Consider the following 16,290-nt stretch of genomic DNA (forward strand, 5'->3'; position numbering starts at 1 on the left):
ATAAGCCCATCTACCAACATCCCATTAAAAAAGAGAACAAAAGGCTCCAGGAGTGATGGCACAGAGGCAGGCAGATCTCTGCGAGTTTGAGGCCAGCCTGATCTACACATAGCAAGTTCCAGGACAGCCAGAGCTACACAGTGAAACACTGTGTTTAAAAGAAAGAGGGAGGAGCGTGGACAAAAGCAGATATGTTGGCACCTGACTACTACCCTAGTTCAGGAGGATGAGGTAGGAGGACAAGTTTGAGGGTAGCTCTTGCCTAGCAAGCACAAGGCCCTGGGTTTGGTCCTCAGCTCTGGCAAAAAAAAAAAAAAAAAAAAAAAAAAAAACCAAAAAAATCAACTTTTTAAAAAAATTATAGCCTTGCATGGATAATTAATTATACTCATCTCTTGAATGATTAAAAAAAAGCTCCTATATTGTGTATATGGCCCATAAAAGTAATAAAAACATTCTTTGGTATGAACAGGTTCTAGAACCCTGACATACCAAAATCTGCCAATGTTCAGTATTTGCATATAAATTCCTGTTATCTTCTCGTACAGTTTAAAATGATCTTGGCCAGGTGTATTGATACATGTTTACAATCCCAGCAATGAAGAATTTGAGGTAAGAGGATGACTTTTGTGGCCAGCCTGAGCTACACAGTCAGACCCTGATATAAAAAATCAAATACTGAGTTGGGGATTTAGTTCAGTGGTAGAGCGCTTGCCTAGCAAGCACAAGGCCCTGGGTTTGGTCCTCAGCTCTGGCAAAAAAAAAAAAAAAAACAAAAAAACCAAAAAAATCAACTTTTAAAAAAAATTATAGCCTTGCATGGATAATTAATTATACTCATCTCTTGAATGATAAAAAAAAAAGCTCCTATATTGTGTATATGGCCCATAAAAGTAATAAAAACATTCTTTGGTATGAACAGGTTCTAGAACCCTGACATACCAAAATCTGCCCATGTTCAGTATTTGCATATAAATTCCTGTTATCTTCTCGTACAGTTTAAAATGATCTTGGCCAGGTGTATTGATACATGTTTATAATCCCAGCAATGAAGAATTTGAGGTAAGAGGATGACTTTTGTGGCCAGCCTGAGCTACACAGTCAGACCCTGATATAAAAAATCAAATACTGAGTTGGGGATTTAGCTCAGTGGTAGAGCGCTTGCCTAGCAAGCACAAGGCCCTGAGTTCCATCTGAATCTCAAAATGCTAAAGAAAATTTGTATTCTCATGCTTCTAGGTGCTGTCTGAAAGGACACATTTCCACATCACTTACAATACCCAAAATTCTTATACTGTTATTTATAGATCAAATACCAACGAAAACAAAAGCCGAACAAATGCATTAGCTGGTTTTGTTTTTTGAGACAGGGTCTCTCTCTCTTTGTAGTCTTTGGTGTCCAAGAACTTACTATATAGAATAGGCTGGCCTCAAACTAAAGAGATCCACCTGCCTTTGCCTCCCCGGTGCCAGGATTAAAGGCATTCACCACTATACCCAGCCAGGTAATACATTTTGTTTGTTTGGTTTTGGCTTGTCAAGACAGGGTTTCTCTGTAAAACAGCCCTGGCTGTCCTGGAACTAGCTGGTCTTGAACTCACAGAGATCCACCTGCTTCTGACTCCCAAGGGCTGGGATTAAGGGCATGCCCACCACTGCCTGGACTCGCTAATGTATTCTCAAAGGATGTTTTCAACCTTTGGTTTGTTGAAGTCACAGATATGGAATCGATGGCTATAAAGGGCTGATTTCAAAGTCAGCCTTGGAACACAGTAAGACCCTAACGCAAAAACAAAAGATAAAATGAAGTAATATAGACAGGGAAGTAAAATTCCATTTAATAACTTCAAGGTTTAAATAACAAATGGCTTTGGCTTAGTAATGATCAAAGTATAGTGAGTGATTTCCTCCATTCTAGCATCAGTAAGCACTTTTGTTAGAGGTGAAATGATTAGTTGAGCATGCATGCAGGTGTGGTAATGAGGAGGCAGTTTGAGTTTTGAAGCAGCAACCTACCTTATTGGAAGTAATAGGTACTACATACTTACATACATACCAAACTTAATACTGTTTTATACTTCCCATCTCATTTAAGCCTCAAAATAATAGTACGAGCTAAGTATAACTATCAATTCTAAAGAAGCTCAACAAGATTAAATAGCTTATCAAAGTCCAAAGCTGTTAGGAATCCTAACAGCTGGAGTCTATGCAACCTCTATCAAATGTTTATTACAAAAGTTTGGAAATCATTTAAAATTTGGAAAATAGTATAATACACTACCTCCTTGTCTAAACACCTTTATTATTGGACATTTGTTTTGGAACAAGCCAATGTACTGACCAAGTTCAGTTTACTAGAACATATTGTTAGACATTTTCAAAAGACACTAAAAGTCCTTTAGCAATAAGATCCCCTATCAGCCTCTGTAACAGATCTGAGAAGACATTTATATAATGTAACTAAATAAGATACAACTCAATTTAATAACCAAATATGTCAATTGTCAAGGTATCTACAGAAAAGTAAGACTCAAAAGATAGAGTGAATTCAAAAATTTCAAAGCCATATTTACTCACTAAATTTTCAAGTACAGGGAGGGGCTTTTGTAAATTGTTTCCCCACTTTACCACAGTTGTATACATATGCCAACAATATTCTTTTGTGAATCACATGTATGACTGTAGGAAATAAATCTTGTTGTTCCAAATGGCTTTATGCCTTTAATCTATATTTGCAAGACTAGTGTCTAAAATCAAATGTATTCTCTTTCATTTATAACAAATCCCAGTATGGAAACACACAAACACCTACTTTTACAGGAAATTTTAGCTGATTGTAGACCTCTGAAACAAGAAGATTGTGGCTAAGTGTTTTTCTCATCTTCATAATCCGGACAATCGCAGCATCAATTTGGTATTGTCTATCTTGAAATACTCTTTCTGTAGTGCTTGCTTGTTCTTCAACCTAAAAACAGTTTTCAAATGAAGTCAAGCTTAATTATCAACACAAACTGTACATTAGAGATATAACAGTGTTACTGTTCTAAAGGCACTGACTCATCTAAATGGGACGTTATAAATACAGACACAAGAAGAAAAAAATTGACAAATATAGCTCCTTTCTGTTCTAATCATACTGCCCTGTACCAATAAAGCAATGCCTATAGACATTGACAGAAAAATATCACCTTTGAGGACGCAGGAGATAGACTCAGTTGGTCAAGTGTCTGCCCTGCAAGCCTGAGGGCCTGGTTTTTAAATTTAATTTTCATGAACTCATGTAAAAACAGATAAACAGATTCTAAGAACTCAAAACCTAGCCAGCCGAGCCTAATTAGTGAGTTCCAGGCAAGTAAGAGACCACAGCAAGAAACAAGTGGGTAGCTCCTAAAGAATGACACTGGAGGTTGTCCTTTGGCCTTCCCTAGAATTTAAAATGTTCACACTCATTGATTCACGTTTACTTCCATGAATTCATCTTAAGGAAAAGATTAGAGATTATGATTTATGTGCAGATTTTTTAAAATGGCCACATAAGAATATTAATTATGTAGCCATTTAGCATTGTGTTGATTTTTAAAATATGTGTGGGGGTATGTACATTAAGTGAGTGTGGTTGGGAGGCACCTTGGGCATCAGGTGCCTTTCACAAACAAATCAAAAAACAACCAAATACTATGTTGACTGTCAACCCTATTATGTTTGCTCCTCAACTAAAAGAAACATCAAATACTAAAATGTACTTGGGTAGACATAGACACAGAAAATGTTAATAATAATGGCAGCATTAGAAACATAACTGTAAATTTTGGGGCTGGAAACATGGTTCAGCATTTAAGAGAACCTATACATTAACAACCATCTGTAACTCCAGCTCCAGTGAAACCAATACCCTCTTCTGGCATATGGGCCCCATGCCTGATGTGATGCACAGACACACATGCAGGTAAAACACTCAAGCACATAATACAATTTTTATTTTTTTTGGGGGGGGGGTTCAAGACAGGGTTTCTCTGTGTACTTTTGGTGCCTGTCCTGGAACTTCCTGCCCTCACAGAGATCAGCCTAGTTCTTCCTCCCGAGTGCTGCAATTAAAGGCGTGCAGCACCGCCACCCAGATACAATTTTTTATTCTGTAAATTTCTACTATAAACACACATAAACCTAATACAGTCGGACAAGAGAGCAAAAGGTTTACCGTTTCTTTCATCTGGATTTGATTGATCTTTATCCTGAATAGTTTGTGTTTGAAGTCGTCATTACAAATGAATTTGTCACCATCCTCGATATCTTTGCCCTTCGGATTTTTAGCCAGAACTCTAGCTTTGCCACAGGCTAGTGACTGCAGTGTTCTCCTTAATTCTCCATCCTCTGAAGAAGTAATGGTTAGTCATTTGTTAGTAGCATGCAGAACACTACATTCTACATCAATTTGATTTCTCCATATTCTCTATTAAACTTTCGATTTTTTCCCCAAGGTCATCAACACCTGCTCTTTGTGCTATCCAGTAACAGTTTTTTTTTCTATTTGTCTAAACGCATTGTCACCCCATACAGACAATTACTAAAACTTCTCTCAAGTCAAACACTAAAAGGACACTCCACATTGGGGATGGAAGTTTCTGTTCCACCTGGACTTGCAGCTGTTCAGTCCCAAATAAACACATAAAGGCTTATACTAATTATAAACCGTTTGGCCTACTGTTCAGGATTATAACTAACTAGCTCTTATGCTTAAATTAACCCATAATTCTTGCCTATGTTTGAATATGTGACTTGGTACCTTTTCTCAGTCCAACATTCTCATCTTACTTTCTCTGCGTCTGGCTGGAGACCCCATCTCTCCTTTTCTCTTACCAGCCTTCTCCTACTCTGGTCACCCCACTTGCACCTCCTGCCTAGCTACTGGCCAATCAGCATTTTATTAAACCAATAGGAGTGACAAATCTTGCCAGCGTACAAGAGCATTATCCCACACCACTTGGCTATTTTATTAACATTCCAGTATGTTTTATTCTCCATTAACCCTCTGCTTCATTGCTAATGATGATAATAACACTACTAACCTAATCCAATGAAAACCCTCAAATTATCTTTTAGGTCTTCCTTCTCCTTCATTCCACTATGGCTGTAGTAATTCCACTGATGTTGGAATCATTTTACCAGCAGCCCATTCAGACTTATGTCACAATTATCTCTATAGTTTCTAGATTAGAATCTTTTCTTGTTCTGAGTCACTATAGCAGAGGCTTCAGCTGTATTCATCAGTCTATCTATGTATCTTACCTATTGGATTTTATAGCTTACCATTTTAAGCTACAAACTTTTCACGCTTCCTACCCACACCACCCAAGCCTTTTCTCACTCTATTTCCTTTCTTTCACAAGCCTTCTCTCCAACCAAAATTTGAAGGCCCAACTCAAATCCCACTCCTTCCACAATGATCTCTTGCTTAACATACTTCTTGTTAGAACTATATACTGGTACTTAATGTTTTTGAATTGCTAAGAATACAGAGGAGGGGGCTGGAGAGACATCTCACCATTGAAGAGTACTTTCTGGTCTTTCAGGGGACCAGACAGATACCAGTTCCTAGCACCTACATGGTGACTCACAACCATGTAACTCAAGTTGCAGGGGATACAATGCCCACTTCTGGGTTCCTGCATGTGTATGTTATATATATATATATACTCATACAAGCTCATAACATACACATAAATCAATCAATCAATCAATCAATCAATCTTTTAAAAAGAGAGTACAGAGGAAAGGATTACTTCCTTATATCTCCCAGAGCTCTGTACACAGTGACTGCACAGAGTAGAGAACTACAACTGCTTGATACTGACAGATGCAATACAAACCTATCCCAGTAGCTTGCTTAATCTCTTCTAAACTGAATTCCTCCCCTTCATTAAACATTAGCAGCACCAGGGTTTGAAAAAGAGAGACCTGAAGTTCTTTTTTGCCCTGTTAAGAGAAAAAAGCAGGTTAGCCTAGTTTAAAAAAAATGAAATATTAATAAAAAAATCTCTTCTAGGAAAAGCATTTTTAATTAGTGAGTTAAGAAGCACAGATTAACATTATCCAAAACTCTGCTTCAGGTGGCAATAAAATGTGCAGTTTGAGGTTGAGGTTTAGGTATGACTCCACAAAAAATGAGGTGAAGGATTAACCTATTAATAGTTTTTTTAATAATCCTTATTAAAACAGAACAAAGTAATGGAAATAACTCAGTCCCTGTGTTTTTTCAGACAGGGTTTCATGTAGTCAGACTAGACTTACTTGCTATTTAGCCAAGTATGTCCTTAAACCCTCAATCTTCCCGCCTCTATCTTCCAAGGATTACAACCTTGTGCCACTATGCCTCACTTTCAAACGCATTTTGACTTTGTTAAGGTCAGTAATGAAGAGCTGAAGGAATTTTTTTTTAAATTGCTGTATCTCCACTCTGTTCTCTAGCTTCCAATAACATGATTTCTGACAAGACAGTGTGAACTCTGCATCCACAAGTAGAGAAAGACTATTGTTTTCAATTTTAGAGAAGGCCAACTCAATTGTTGAAAAGGTGACCGCCGGCAGTGGTGGTGCACGCCTGTAATCCCAGCACTCGGGAGGCAGAGGGCAGGTGGATCTCTTTGAGTTCGAGGCCAGCCTGGTCTACAGAGCTAGTCCAGGACAGGCTCCAAAGCTACAGAGAAACCCTGCCTATCTCGAAAAATAAAAAAGGTGACCATCTTAAAAAACACAAAGCTGTAATAAGCTACCACTTCTGCCATGTGGTGTCAAGGCCACACTTAGAAAACAGCAGCTTGAACCTTCAAAACAAGCGACTTGACTTCCATAAAACATGAAGGCAGAAATTAAGTTTTGGGATATATCCACTTACCTCTTTAAATTCAGCTTTTAGCACACAGTGTCCCAAAGTTGACTGCCACTGGAGTTTCCTGCCACTGTGTTTGCCTAAGTAAAATGTCTTGAAAATTTCCTGAAGCTTTACCATCTAAAGCAAATAAAATAAGTGTTTCTTTAATCTGCATATGCAATGGCACCTTCAGAGATCTTTTTTACTCATTTATTGGATCATGAGGTAGAGTGTGCATGCCATAGGATGCTCATGAAGTTCAGATGACAACTTTCAGGAGTTAGTTCCCTCCTTCACTTTGTGATTGGTGTTAAGTGCCTTCACCCCTAGGCAACCTCAATGACCTCCCTCTCACCACTCATATTTTTTATTTACTCATGTATTTTTTTTTGGTATGAGTACTCTGTCTGCATGATAGAGAGAGCTTCAGATCCCATTATAAATGGTTGTGAGCCACCATGTGGTTGCTGGGAATTGAACTCAGGAACTTGAGAACTGCCAGTGCTCTTAACTGCTAAGCCATCTCTAAAGGCCCCTCTCACCATCTGAAGTAACTTCTGATAGCTTTCATGATTATCCAGTAGGTATCAATCTCTTTAACGTAAAAATCTCCCCAGTGTAACAGGACTTGGTGATCTTTACACTCTTTTAGCTCTTCTCCACTATTTAATCATTCTTTCACCTCTGGTGACTTGGGCTTCTATATTCTACTGACTCCTTTCTCTCACTGCTGCTTCTGCCCAAGTTTCTTTAATAGGTTCCTCTTCTTACCATCTGCTAAATGTGAGCCTTTCTAAAGTTTGAGCTCTGCCCTTTCTCTTCAACTTCACCATATTCTTTCCTTATGACACTTTCCATAGAGGACTTTCAGTATCTTTCTTTATCCAACATTCTAGGTTTTGGTCCTGAGTGGAATAGTTTCTAATGCATTAGGGGATACTCATATATACATCATATTCACCAGTCCTGCCTTCATGTGAAATATGTACAACATTTTTTGACAGCTAAGATTATTACTAAGAGGTCATAAGTTAAGAAACAGAAGAACAATCGGGGAAAATAGCACTAAATTTAGAGACCTACCTTCATTAATATGCTCAAGTGGACTTGAAAGTTGAAGTAAAAGAATAAAATATTAACACTCATTTTGTTGGTATGTTTGCTGACATAAGCCTTTTAAAGGCTTATATTTACAAATGAAAAACAGAAAAAAAAAGTGTGATTTCTATGCCTATAGCTTAGGTCTGAGACAGTTAATCTTACCTCTGGTGGCAAATGGACTTCCATAGGCACATATGTTGGCCAGTAACCCATTGTCAGGATATTCACAGTTAATTCAATATTGCCAGGTACATTCTGGTTCTGCATATACTATAAAAAGATCAACATATACACTGAGATTACAAAAGTAAATACATCATACCATAATTAATTGACTCATTTAAGAATTTCCTTACTCTAAAACTATATGTGAATATTAAGCATCCTGAAAATAAAGGCAACTAACTATTAAGACTTGAAATGAAGGTTACACAAAGTGCAGTAGACAAATACACAAGGGGCTATTTTGATACAGTGGCATATAAAAATCCCACGAAAACATCCTAGGCATTATTAACTCAACTTCTCACAAAAGTTGGAGCTATTATAGCATCTCTTCTCCATTCTTTTCCCCCAATGCTACCTGTAGTCCCCACCTTTGGAGACCCCCCCTACATCAATTGGAACACCTTGCAGCAACTCCCATTCCTCACCCCACCAGCCCAAGTCTCTGGTGTTCCAACTGCTCCAATCCCTGTTTGAAGGTGGTGACCTGAAGTGGGAAAGGAAGAAGGGGAAAGGGCAAGGCAGATAAATCCTACTCTGCAGCTACTGTAAGGTCCATGATCCTACTGACTCTGAACTTTCTAGATGGAATCTTTCAGTTCTATTTACCACCTTCAATACAGTGGTCAAAAAGTCATTACTGAAAATCTCAGAGTGTAAAATCTAATTTGCCATCACTATTGTCTAGTTCTTGATACTATTTCTGTCTGAGACAGGGTCTCACTCTATTGCCCATATATCATTATTTTAGCATCCGAAGTAGCTGAGACTGCAGTTCTATAACCTGCTATCCATGTCTTCAAAACTACAGCTCCAGCTTCTCACCCCCAAATGTCCCCACAGATATTATATACCACTCTCCACCTTTTATCACCTCACCTCTCTCCCATTACAAGCTCTGAACATGCAAATCCTCCAACCTTGATTAGATGTCAAAAAAAGCCCTGATCATACTGTCTAGCTATAATTATTCTTACACTAACTTTAGTCTAATATATTTTACTCATATTTCTGCCTTATTCTAGGTGTTTATTTTATTTTTTTGAGCTGAGGCTCGAACCCAGGGCCTTGTGTTTGCTAGGTAAGCACTCTACCACTGAGCTAAATCCCCAACCCTCTAGGTGTTTATTAAGACTAAATCCTCAAGTAGGTCAAATGTACTTACATTTCATTGATGACATTTTTCTTCTACTATACCCATTAAGTTGCTATGAAGTTATTTGTAACAAATATATGTTTCTAATCATCCTCTACAATATGGACTGCCACAAAGGCATAACTTAAATATCCTTAACTTCAAGGAATTAGTAAGAGTTTAACTCACTTTTACCTGTTTGAAGTGAATCATGATGTCTTTAGAAAGCTCCATGTCTTTAAACATCCCTTCAAGCTTGCTGGTGAATGCAGCTCCACATTCTATTGAAATGTTAGTATATTTGTAATATTTCAAAATAGTACAAAGTATTTAAAAATCAGAAAATAAAATGTAAATCTTACTTGGGCATAAAATATGACCGGTAACTACTGGTAAGAACGAAAATAAATTCTTACCTCCCAGTATGTGTCCTACTAATTCAGAGGCAAACTCTTTAATCCAATAGCAACCTTATCTACTTTCAAGTATATTTGGGAACTTTTTATACAAATAAGCAGAAGAATAATTCTTTATCTTTAAAAAAAGCCAACAATTGTGGACATCAACAAGAGGCTAGGACCTTCATAAGCTCACTTAATTTATAGGTAGGTAGGTAGGGGTGTGTGGGTGTGTGTGTGGGTGTGTGTGTGGGTGTGTGGGGTGTGTGTGTGTGTGTGTGTGTGTGTGTGTGTGTGTGTGTGTGTGTTAGAGGGTCAGGGACTGTGTGTACAGGTGTGGGCACCCATTCATGCATATAGAAGCCAGAGGACTTTGACTGTACTGCTCTACCACACTCTACCTTATTCTTTTGAAACAGGATCCTCTCATTCAACCTAGAGCTAGGCTAGCACCCAGGAAGCCCCAGAGATCCTCCTCTCACCCAACCCTAGTCACTGGGGTTACACATACACATGGCTTTTCCACATGAGTGCTGGGGATTTCAACTCGGGTCCTCATGCTTGTGCGGCAAGAGCTCTTACCCACTGAGCCATCCTCCCCATCCCCTCAGTTTATGTTTTTATGCATATCATCATGTGTATATGAAATGACTGACAAAAAAGCAATCAATGAAAATAGTACAATTAACCCAACATTTCCCTCAAATACTAAAGAAAGGCAAAATTGAAATAATAAAAGAGGAAGAGAATGGCAAACATACCATGTTTCAGTTTGGACAGCATTGATTTTTCAGCATCTACAGATGCACTCTTGCCAACTAATAGGCGTTTGGCTAAATCTTTCTTATAGAAGGCCTCAAAAACATCTTTACCTATATTAAATAAAAATATAACACTCATGATATGCCAAGTAAAGTTGTAACAACATAGCTTCAAAAAGCTTAATCACAGCACCTCAAGTTATTTTACTTTATACATTTTTATCCAAGTTTATTAAACTCAAGACACTGGAGGTCTATGTCTGTGCCAGACATTTCAAAAGTTCTTTACTGTAAAAAATTAAGACTGTATTATTAACTTTTCTTCAGAAAAAAAAAATTAGTACACTGGTCCTGTTAGCACCAAAACCCAAGAGATTAAAACAAGCAGCAAAATTCCAGGTTCTTAATAGTGGAAAGGTCAAAGCACAAGGCAATTTAGTTACATTCCTCAACTATTTTCCCCCTTTGGTTTTTTGAGACAGGGTTTCTCTGTTTAACAGCCTTGGCTGTCCTGGATCTTGCTCTGTAGACCAGTCTGGCCTTGAACTCACAGAGATCCGCCTGTTCTGCCTCCTGAGTGCTGGGAATAAAGGAGTACACCATTGCCATCCAGCCTATGCAACTTTTTTTTTTTTTTTGAGCTGAGAATTGAACCCAGGGCCTCAAGCACTCTACCACTGAGCTAAATCCCCAACCTGTCTATGCAACTATTCTTAAGGAATTAAAAATATACAATGACTAAAATGTAACCCCTAGTTCTCTAATAGTCTCTCCAGGTTATATATAAACGTCTCAAGTTCCTCTGGGAGTGCTTTATTTGTTTTATTTTTGTTTTTTTTTTTTTTTTTTTTTTTTTTTTTTTTTTTGAGACAAGTCCTTGCTATGTCGACTTAGTTGGCCAGAGATACTCATGTAATCTATACAGCAATGCCACCTTTGTCTCCTGAATTCTGGACTTCAGGAATCTCTACCACTATGCCTAGCTCAGAGTGTTGTTTTAAAAGACAAACATGAAAGCAGTAATCAACACTTACCATAGATAAATCTAAATATAATCATTATTTTATCCAACATTTTCTCAAGCTCTTCATCTGTAGCTTCTTTGTTGCCTGCACGAAGTTTTGAATCCACATACTTCGCTAAAATAAAGAAAAAGCATTGTTGTTTAGTGACCATGGGGGTCTAAAAGGTATTCACAACTATACATACCCAAATAAGACTATAAAATATTCTTTAGTACTTCTGCTATATGTACATGCATTTTATAAGTCTTCAATACAAGGAAGATCACGCTAACTTGTCAATGTCACGGGGCTAATAAATACCACAACCTAAAAGCACTAAGCCTGACTCCAGAGTATACTTGCTGGTATAATGATATCAAAATGGGCTATTGAAGGGCTACATAATGTAGCTCTGTGGTAGAGTACTTGCCTGGCATGTACAGAGCTGTGGGTTCAAACCCTAGTACTTCAGAGTTTAAAAAAAAAAAAGGAAAAAAAATGAGGTACAGACAATCTCATGGTAGAGGTTCCAAGGAGCTCTGTGTAGGGTTAAACAAAGTCATTAGAAACATGGGTATCCTCTCAAGTTTCTAATTTACGTACAGTATTCTTTTTGTTTGTTTGTTTGTTTTGTTTTCTTTCGAGACAGGGTTTCTCTGTAGCTTTGGAGGCTGTCCTGGAACTCGCTTTGTAGACCAGGCTGGCCTCGAACTCACAGAGATCCACCTGCCTCTGCCTCTCGCATACTGGGATTACAGGCGTGCACCACCACAACCTGGTTTAAGATTTGTTTGTTTATTATGTAGACAGTGTTCTGCCTGAAGGCCAGAAGAGGGCACCAGATCTCATTACAGATGGTTGTGAGCCACCATGTGGTTGCTGGGAATTGAACTCAGGACCTCTGCAAGAACAGACAGTAGTGCTCTTAACCTCTGAGCCATCTCTCCAGCCCACACATACAGCATTCTTAAACATTACTTTTCTATTTGAATAGACCAGAAGCAATAGAGCAGAGGCACAATTTATAAAATGTTTCAAGGCAAACAAAATTAGACTTCAACCAAACCTGACTTCATCCTTTTGGCAGAGGATCCTAGGGTACTAGTGCATGTGTATATTCAATGAGCCTATACTATTAGGTTTATTTTCATCCTGGACTTTTTATTTGTTGTCATTGGAAATTTCATTCTGTCCTTTCCCTGTAGCTGCAACTGAAGACCTTTAGAAAATAGTACTTTGCACCAGTTCTAAATCACTACAGGCTTGGAAAGCACAGAATCAAGCTTGCTCACTAAAAGTAAATGAGGGCCAATGTCCTAGCTCACAAAAATTTATATCATGTTTAACATGAAGGCTCTGTGAAGCTGTTTAGCTTGAAGGAATTTACAACTTACATCTACATCCTTAGAGACACTTTCAGACTTGGTATTACTAGCTAAGCAACATCAAACAAACAAGATAGAGGTATAATATGGTTTTAACTCAGAGTTTATCAATAAGAGAACATTATAAAACCAGAAAAAGAATATGAAACATACCTATCAGCTCAGCTGGTTTATTTGGCCTTTTATTAATGAATGTTTCAAATGCTTCTTTCATAGCATTGATAAATTTTTCATTTTTCATAAAGCAGGTATCAATTATATGGTCAACTTTATCTTTAAAGTCCAACAATTCTTGAACCATAGTTTTATCTTTTTCAGGATTAATAACAATAGTACTTCCAAAAGCCTGAAAATGAAAATGGTATAATGAAAAGAATCACCAAATCATATTCTAAAGTTGGCACAAGCATTTAACAATCATAAAAAGGTACAGCTGTTTCTGAAGGAAAAGTGGAAAAAACCAAAACAGATAATATTCCCTCCTAAACACAAAAATGAATGACCATTGGGTACACAATATCCTAATGGGGTGTTATTAGAAGACTCTAGAAGCTTTTTCTTATTGTTAAGGAAGTCAGGTCTGTACTTTTAAAAATAGGAATGTGGTGAGGAAAGGAGGGAGGGAAAGAAGTATTTGTGGTTCAAACTTGGAAGAATAGACCTTAGATTTTATCTTAACTAAATGGCAGCACAATGTTAACAATCCTTTAATTTCCCATATTCACTTAAGTCTTAAACCTAGAAATCCTATCAAATATCACTCAAGTTTTATTGCTGATGTATCACACAGTTACATCTCAGGCTGATATTTCAAATTTTTTATTTTCTTAAATTCCTTCCTTAAAAAATGCATTTAACAAGAATTGCTGATGTTTTTGGTATGTAGATTACAAAATATTCATGAGTAACATCGATAGGTAAACTGTTAATACCTTGATATACTCAATCCACTGTTGTAAGAGAACCTGAACTCCACCTCGAACTCTACTGAAGAGCTGATACAGGAGAGACAAATCTTCAATTCGGTTTTCATCAAGGAGGTTATTTAAACCTGGTTTGAAATATTTTGGCATTAAAATAGGAGAATCAAAAAGTGAACAAAATTGCCATGCATTTTAATAAAACAAATGTAAGTTGAAATTACTATTGTGATACACTGGTCTAAATGATAACTAAAATTTATGTGAATGTATTCTGTAAGAACACTTAAGGTTTAGAAGTTCTTGGCTCAAGCCGGGCGGTGGTGGTGCATGCCTTTAATCCCAGAACTCAGGAGGCAGAGCCAGGCGGATCTCTGTGAGTTTGAGGCCAGCCTGGTCTACAAAGCAAGTTCCAGGAAAGGCAAAGCTACACAGAGAAACCCTGTCTCGTAAACCAAAAAAAAAAAGTAGTTCTTGGCTCTACATAATAAGAAAACACACACACACACAATCAGTTTGAAATACAAGGAATACCTTCCTTTACCTTTCTTTCTTTCTTCCTCCCTCCCTCCCTTCTTTCTTTCTACTTTATTTGTATTGGTGCATTACCTACACGTATATCTATGTGAGGGTGTCAGATCTTGGAGTTACAGACAGTTGTTAGCTGCCATGTGGGTGCTGGGAAATGAACCCAGGTCCTCTGGAAGAGCAGTCAGTGCCCTTGACCGCTGAGCCATCTCTCCAGCCCCCTTTTACTGTATTCTTACATGTCCAAATTCCTATTGTGTCTATTTTGGATCTGCAGTACTGAGGATGAACCCAGGACAACTCACATACACTAGAATGTTTTATGGCTGACCCACTCCACCCAGCCAATTTCTTCTTCTTCTTCTTTTTTTTTTTTTTTTTGGTTTTTCGAGACAGGGTTTCTCTGTGTAGCTTTATGCCTTTCCTGGAACTTGCTTTGTAGACCAGGCTGGCCTCAAACTCACAGAGATCCGCCTGCCTCTGCCTCCTGAGTGTGTCACCACCGCCTGGCTCCAGCCCAATTTCTTGACTGGTATTAGTCAGCAGAACTCTCCTCTTAGTTCCACTTTCAGTCAAGAAACTGGCAACTACAGAAAATTTAGGGCAATGAACAGGGAAAAGAGTTGTCAGTTTTCAGAAATGAAGTACATGCTCATCAAGTTTTAGTTTTTCTTCATTAAACTTTGTTTGAATGGGTCTCAATATTCTTTGATGAACTTTTGGTCAAGCTGTTTTCATAAAATGATTTTAAAGCACTAAAAACTTAAAACTACACACAAAACAATCCACAAAACATCCTCTTTTACTTCTGGTGCTTTTATCATGTTTAGTTATCAATAAGCAGTTTTTACTACTAATCTTAAATGGCCAACTGAGACAAACAGTTCTGAGACCATTCTTCCACTACTGATTAAGATTAGGGAAGCCTGGTGGTGGTGGCACACACCTTTAATCCCAGCACTTGGGAGGCAGAGTCGGGTGGATCTCTGTGAGTTCAAGGCCAGCCTGGTCTACAGAGTGAGATCCAGTAAAGGCGCAAAGCTACACAGAGAAACCCTGTCTCGAAAAACAAAAAACAAACAAAAAAAACTAACGTAGCACATGTTAGGGATAATAGTCATTTAAACCTGAACTTTGAGCAGACTTGATGGTGACCTATCTAGTTTTTTTTCATTTTGATTTTATGTGTTCGAGTGTTTGTCCTGCATGTATGTGCAATGGGAATGCCTGGTGACCAGGGAGGATATAGCAGAGATTATTGGATCCCCTGAAACTGGAATTTTTGATGGTTTTGAGTCACCATGTGGGTGCTGGGAATTAACCTTGGGTCCTCTGCAAGAGCAACAAGTGCCCTTATTCATTGAGCCATCTCTGCAGCCCTAGTAATCTTTTATTTACAAATTGCCAATTACCTTTCTGAAGAATTGCTGTTAAGTGTTCACCTAGAAGCTGTTTCTCAACAGAAGCAATTAGCGACTTCCTAAAAGGGGGAAGAGAGAATTATTGAGCTACGACCTTTCTGAAAATTTAAAGCTTCTAGAGAAAACAAACCAAATATTTCATTTTACATTAAGTTTGCCATTTCCATCCTATGTGTCAATTTAATAGTGCTCGAGATTTATTCTACATTATGCCTAAAGGAAAAAAAATAGTGTGTATTTCAGAATTTACTCAAAGTAATGATCTCCATGGTCTTGCTTTGCCTAGCTTTTCCCACATTTCTCTGCTTTTTACTAAGGTAAAACAGTTATCTATGCTGTTTAAAGGAACCACTTGGTTAGTGAGATTTAAAAAGTACGGAAGTAGCTTCTCTCTGAACAACCACTTACTAACTTTGAATCAATATAAAGATTTTAAAAGCTGGGCATGGTGGTGCATGCCTATAACCCTAGAACTTGAGAGGCTGGCACTGGAGGATCGTGAGTTCCAGGGCAGCCTGGGTTTTAGTGAAACTACATCAAAAAC

The 16,290-nt window shown here is 37.9% G+C and overlaps 1 protein-coding gene across 2 annotated transcripts in view; it reads right to left on the minus strand.

Annotated features, from left to right (window-relative positions):
* The window catches only part of Cul4b (cullin 4B), a 45,327-nt gene that overhangs the window by 3,202 nt on the left and 25,835 nt on the right, over positions 1-16,290 (minus strand). Inside the window, exons 11-21 of one of the 2 annotated variants that reach the window (XM_036174111.1) lie at positions 15,738-15,805; positions 13,810-13,928; positions 13,031-13,223; positions 11,523-11,627; positions 10,489-10,599; positions 9,525-9,610; positions 8,132-8,239; positions 6,893-7,006; positions 5,868-5,973; positions 4,199-4,371; positions 2,813-2,965 (exon numbers count right to left, since the gene is read on the minus strand). In XM_036174111.1, coding sequence (XP_036030004.1) covers positions 2,813-2,965; positions 4,199-4,371; positions 5,868-5,973; positions 6,893-7,006; positions 8,132-8,239; positions 9,525-9,610; positions 10,489-10,599; positions 11,523-11,627; positions 13,031-13,223; positions 13,810-13,928; positions 15,738-15,805 — 1,336 coding nt within the window. Of the gene's footprint in view, positions 1-2,812; positions 2,966-4,198; positions 4,372-5,867; positions 5,974-6,892; positions 7,007-8,131; positions 8,240-9,518; positions 9,611-10,488; positions 10,600-11,522; positions 11,628-13,030; positions 13,224-13,809; positions 13,929-15,737; positions 15,806-16,290 lie in introns of both variants that reach the window. The other variant, XM_036174110.1, reaches the window with a different exon arrangement.

The sequence above is a fragment of the Onychomys torridus genome, chromosome X, assembly GCF_903995425.1.
Source record: "Onychomys torridus chromosome X, mOncTor1.1, whole genome shotgun sequence".
Taxonomy (NCBI): Eukaryota; Metazoa; Chordata; class Mammalia; order Rodentia; family Cricetidae; genus Onychomys; species Onychomys torridus.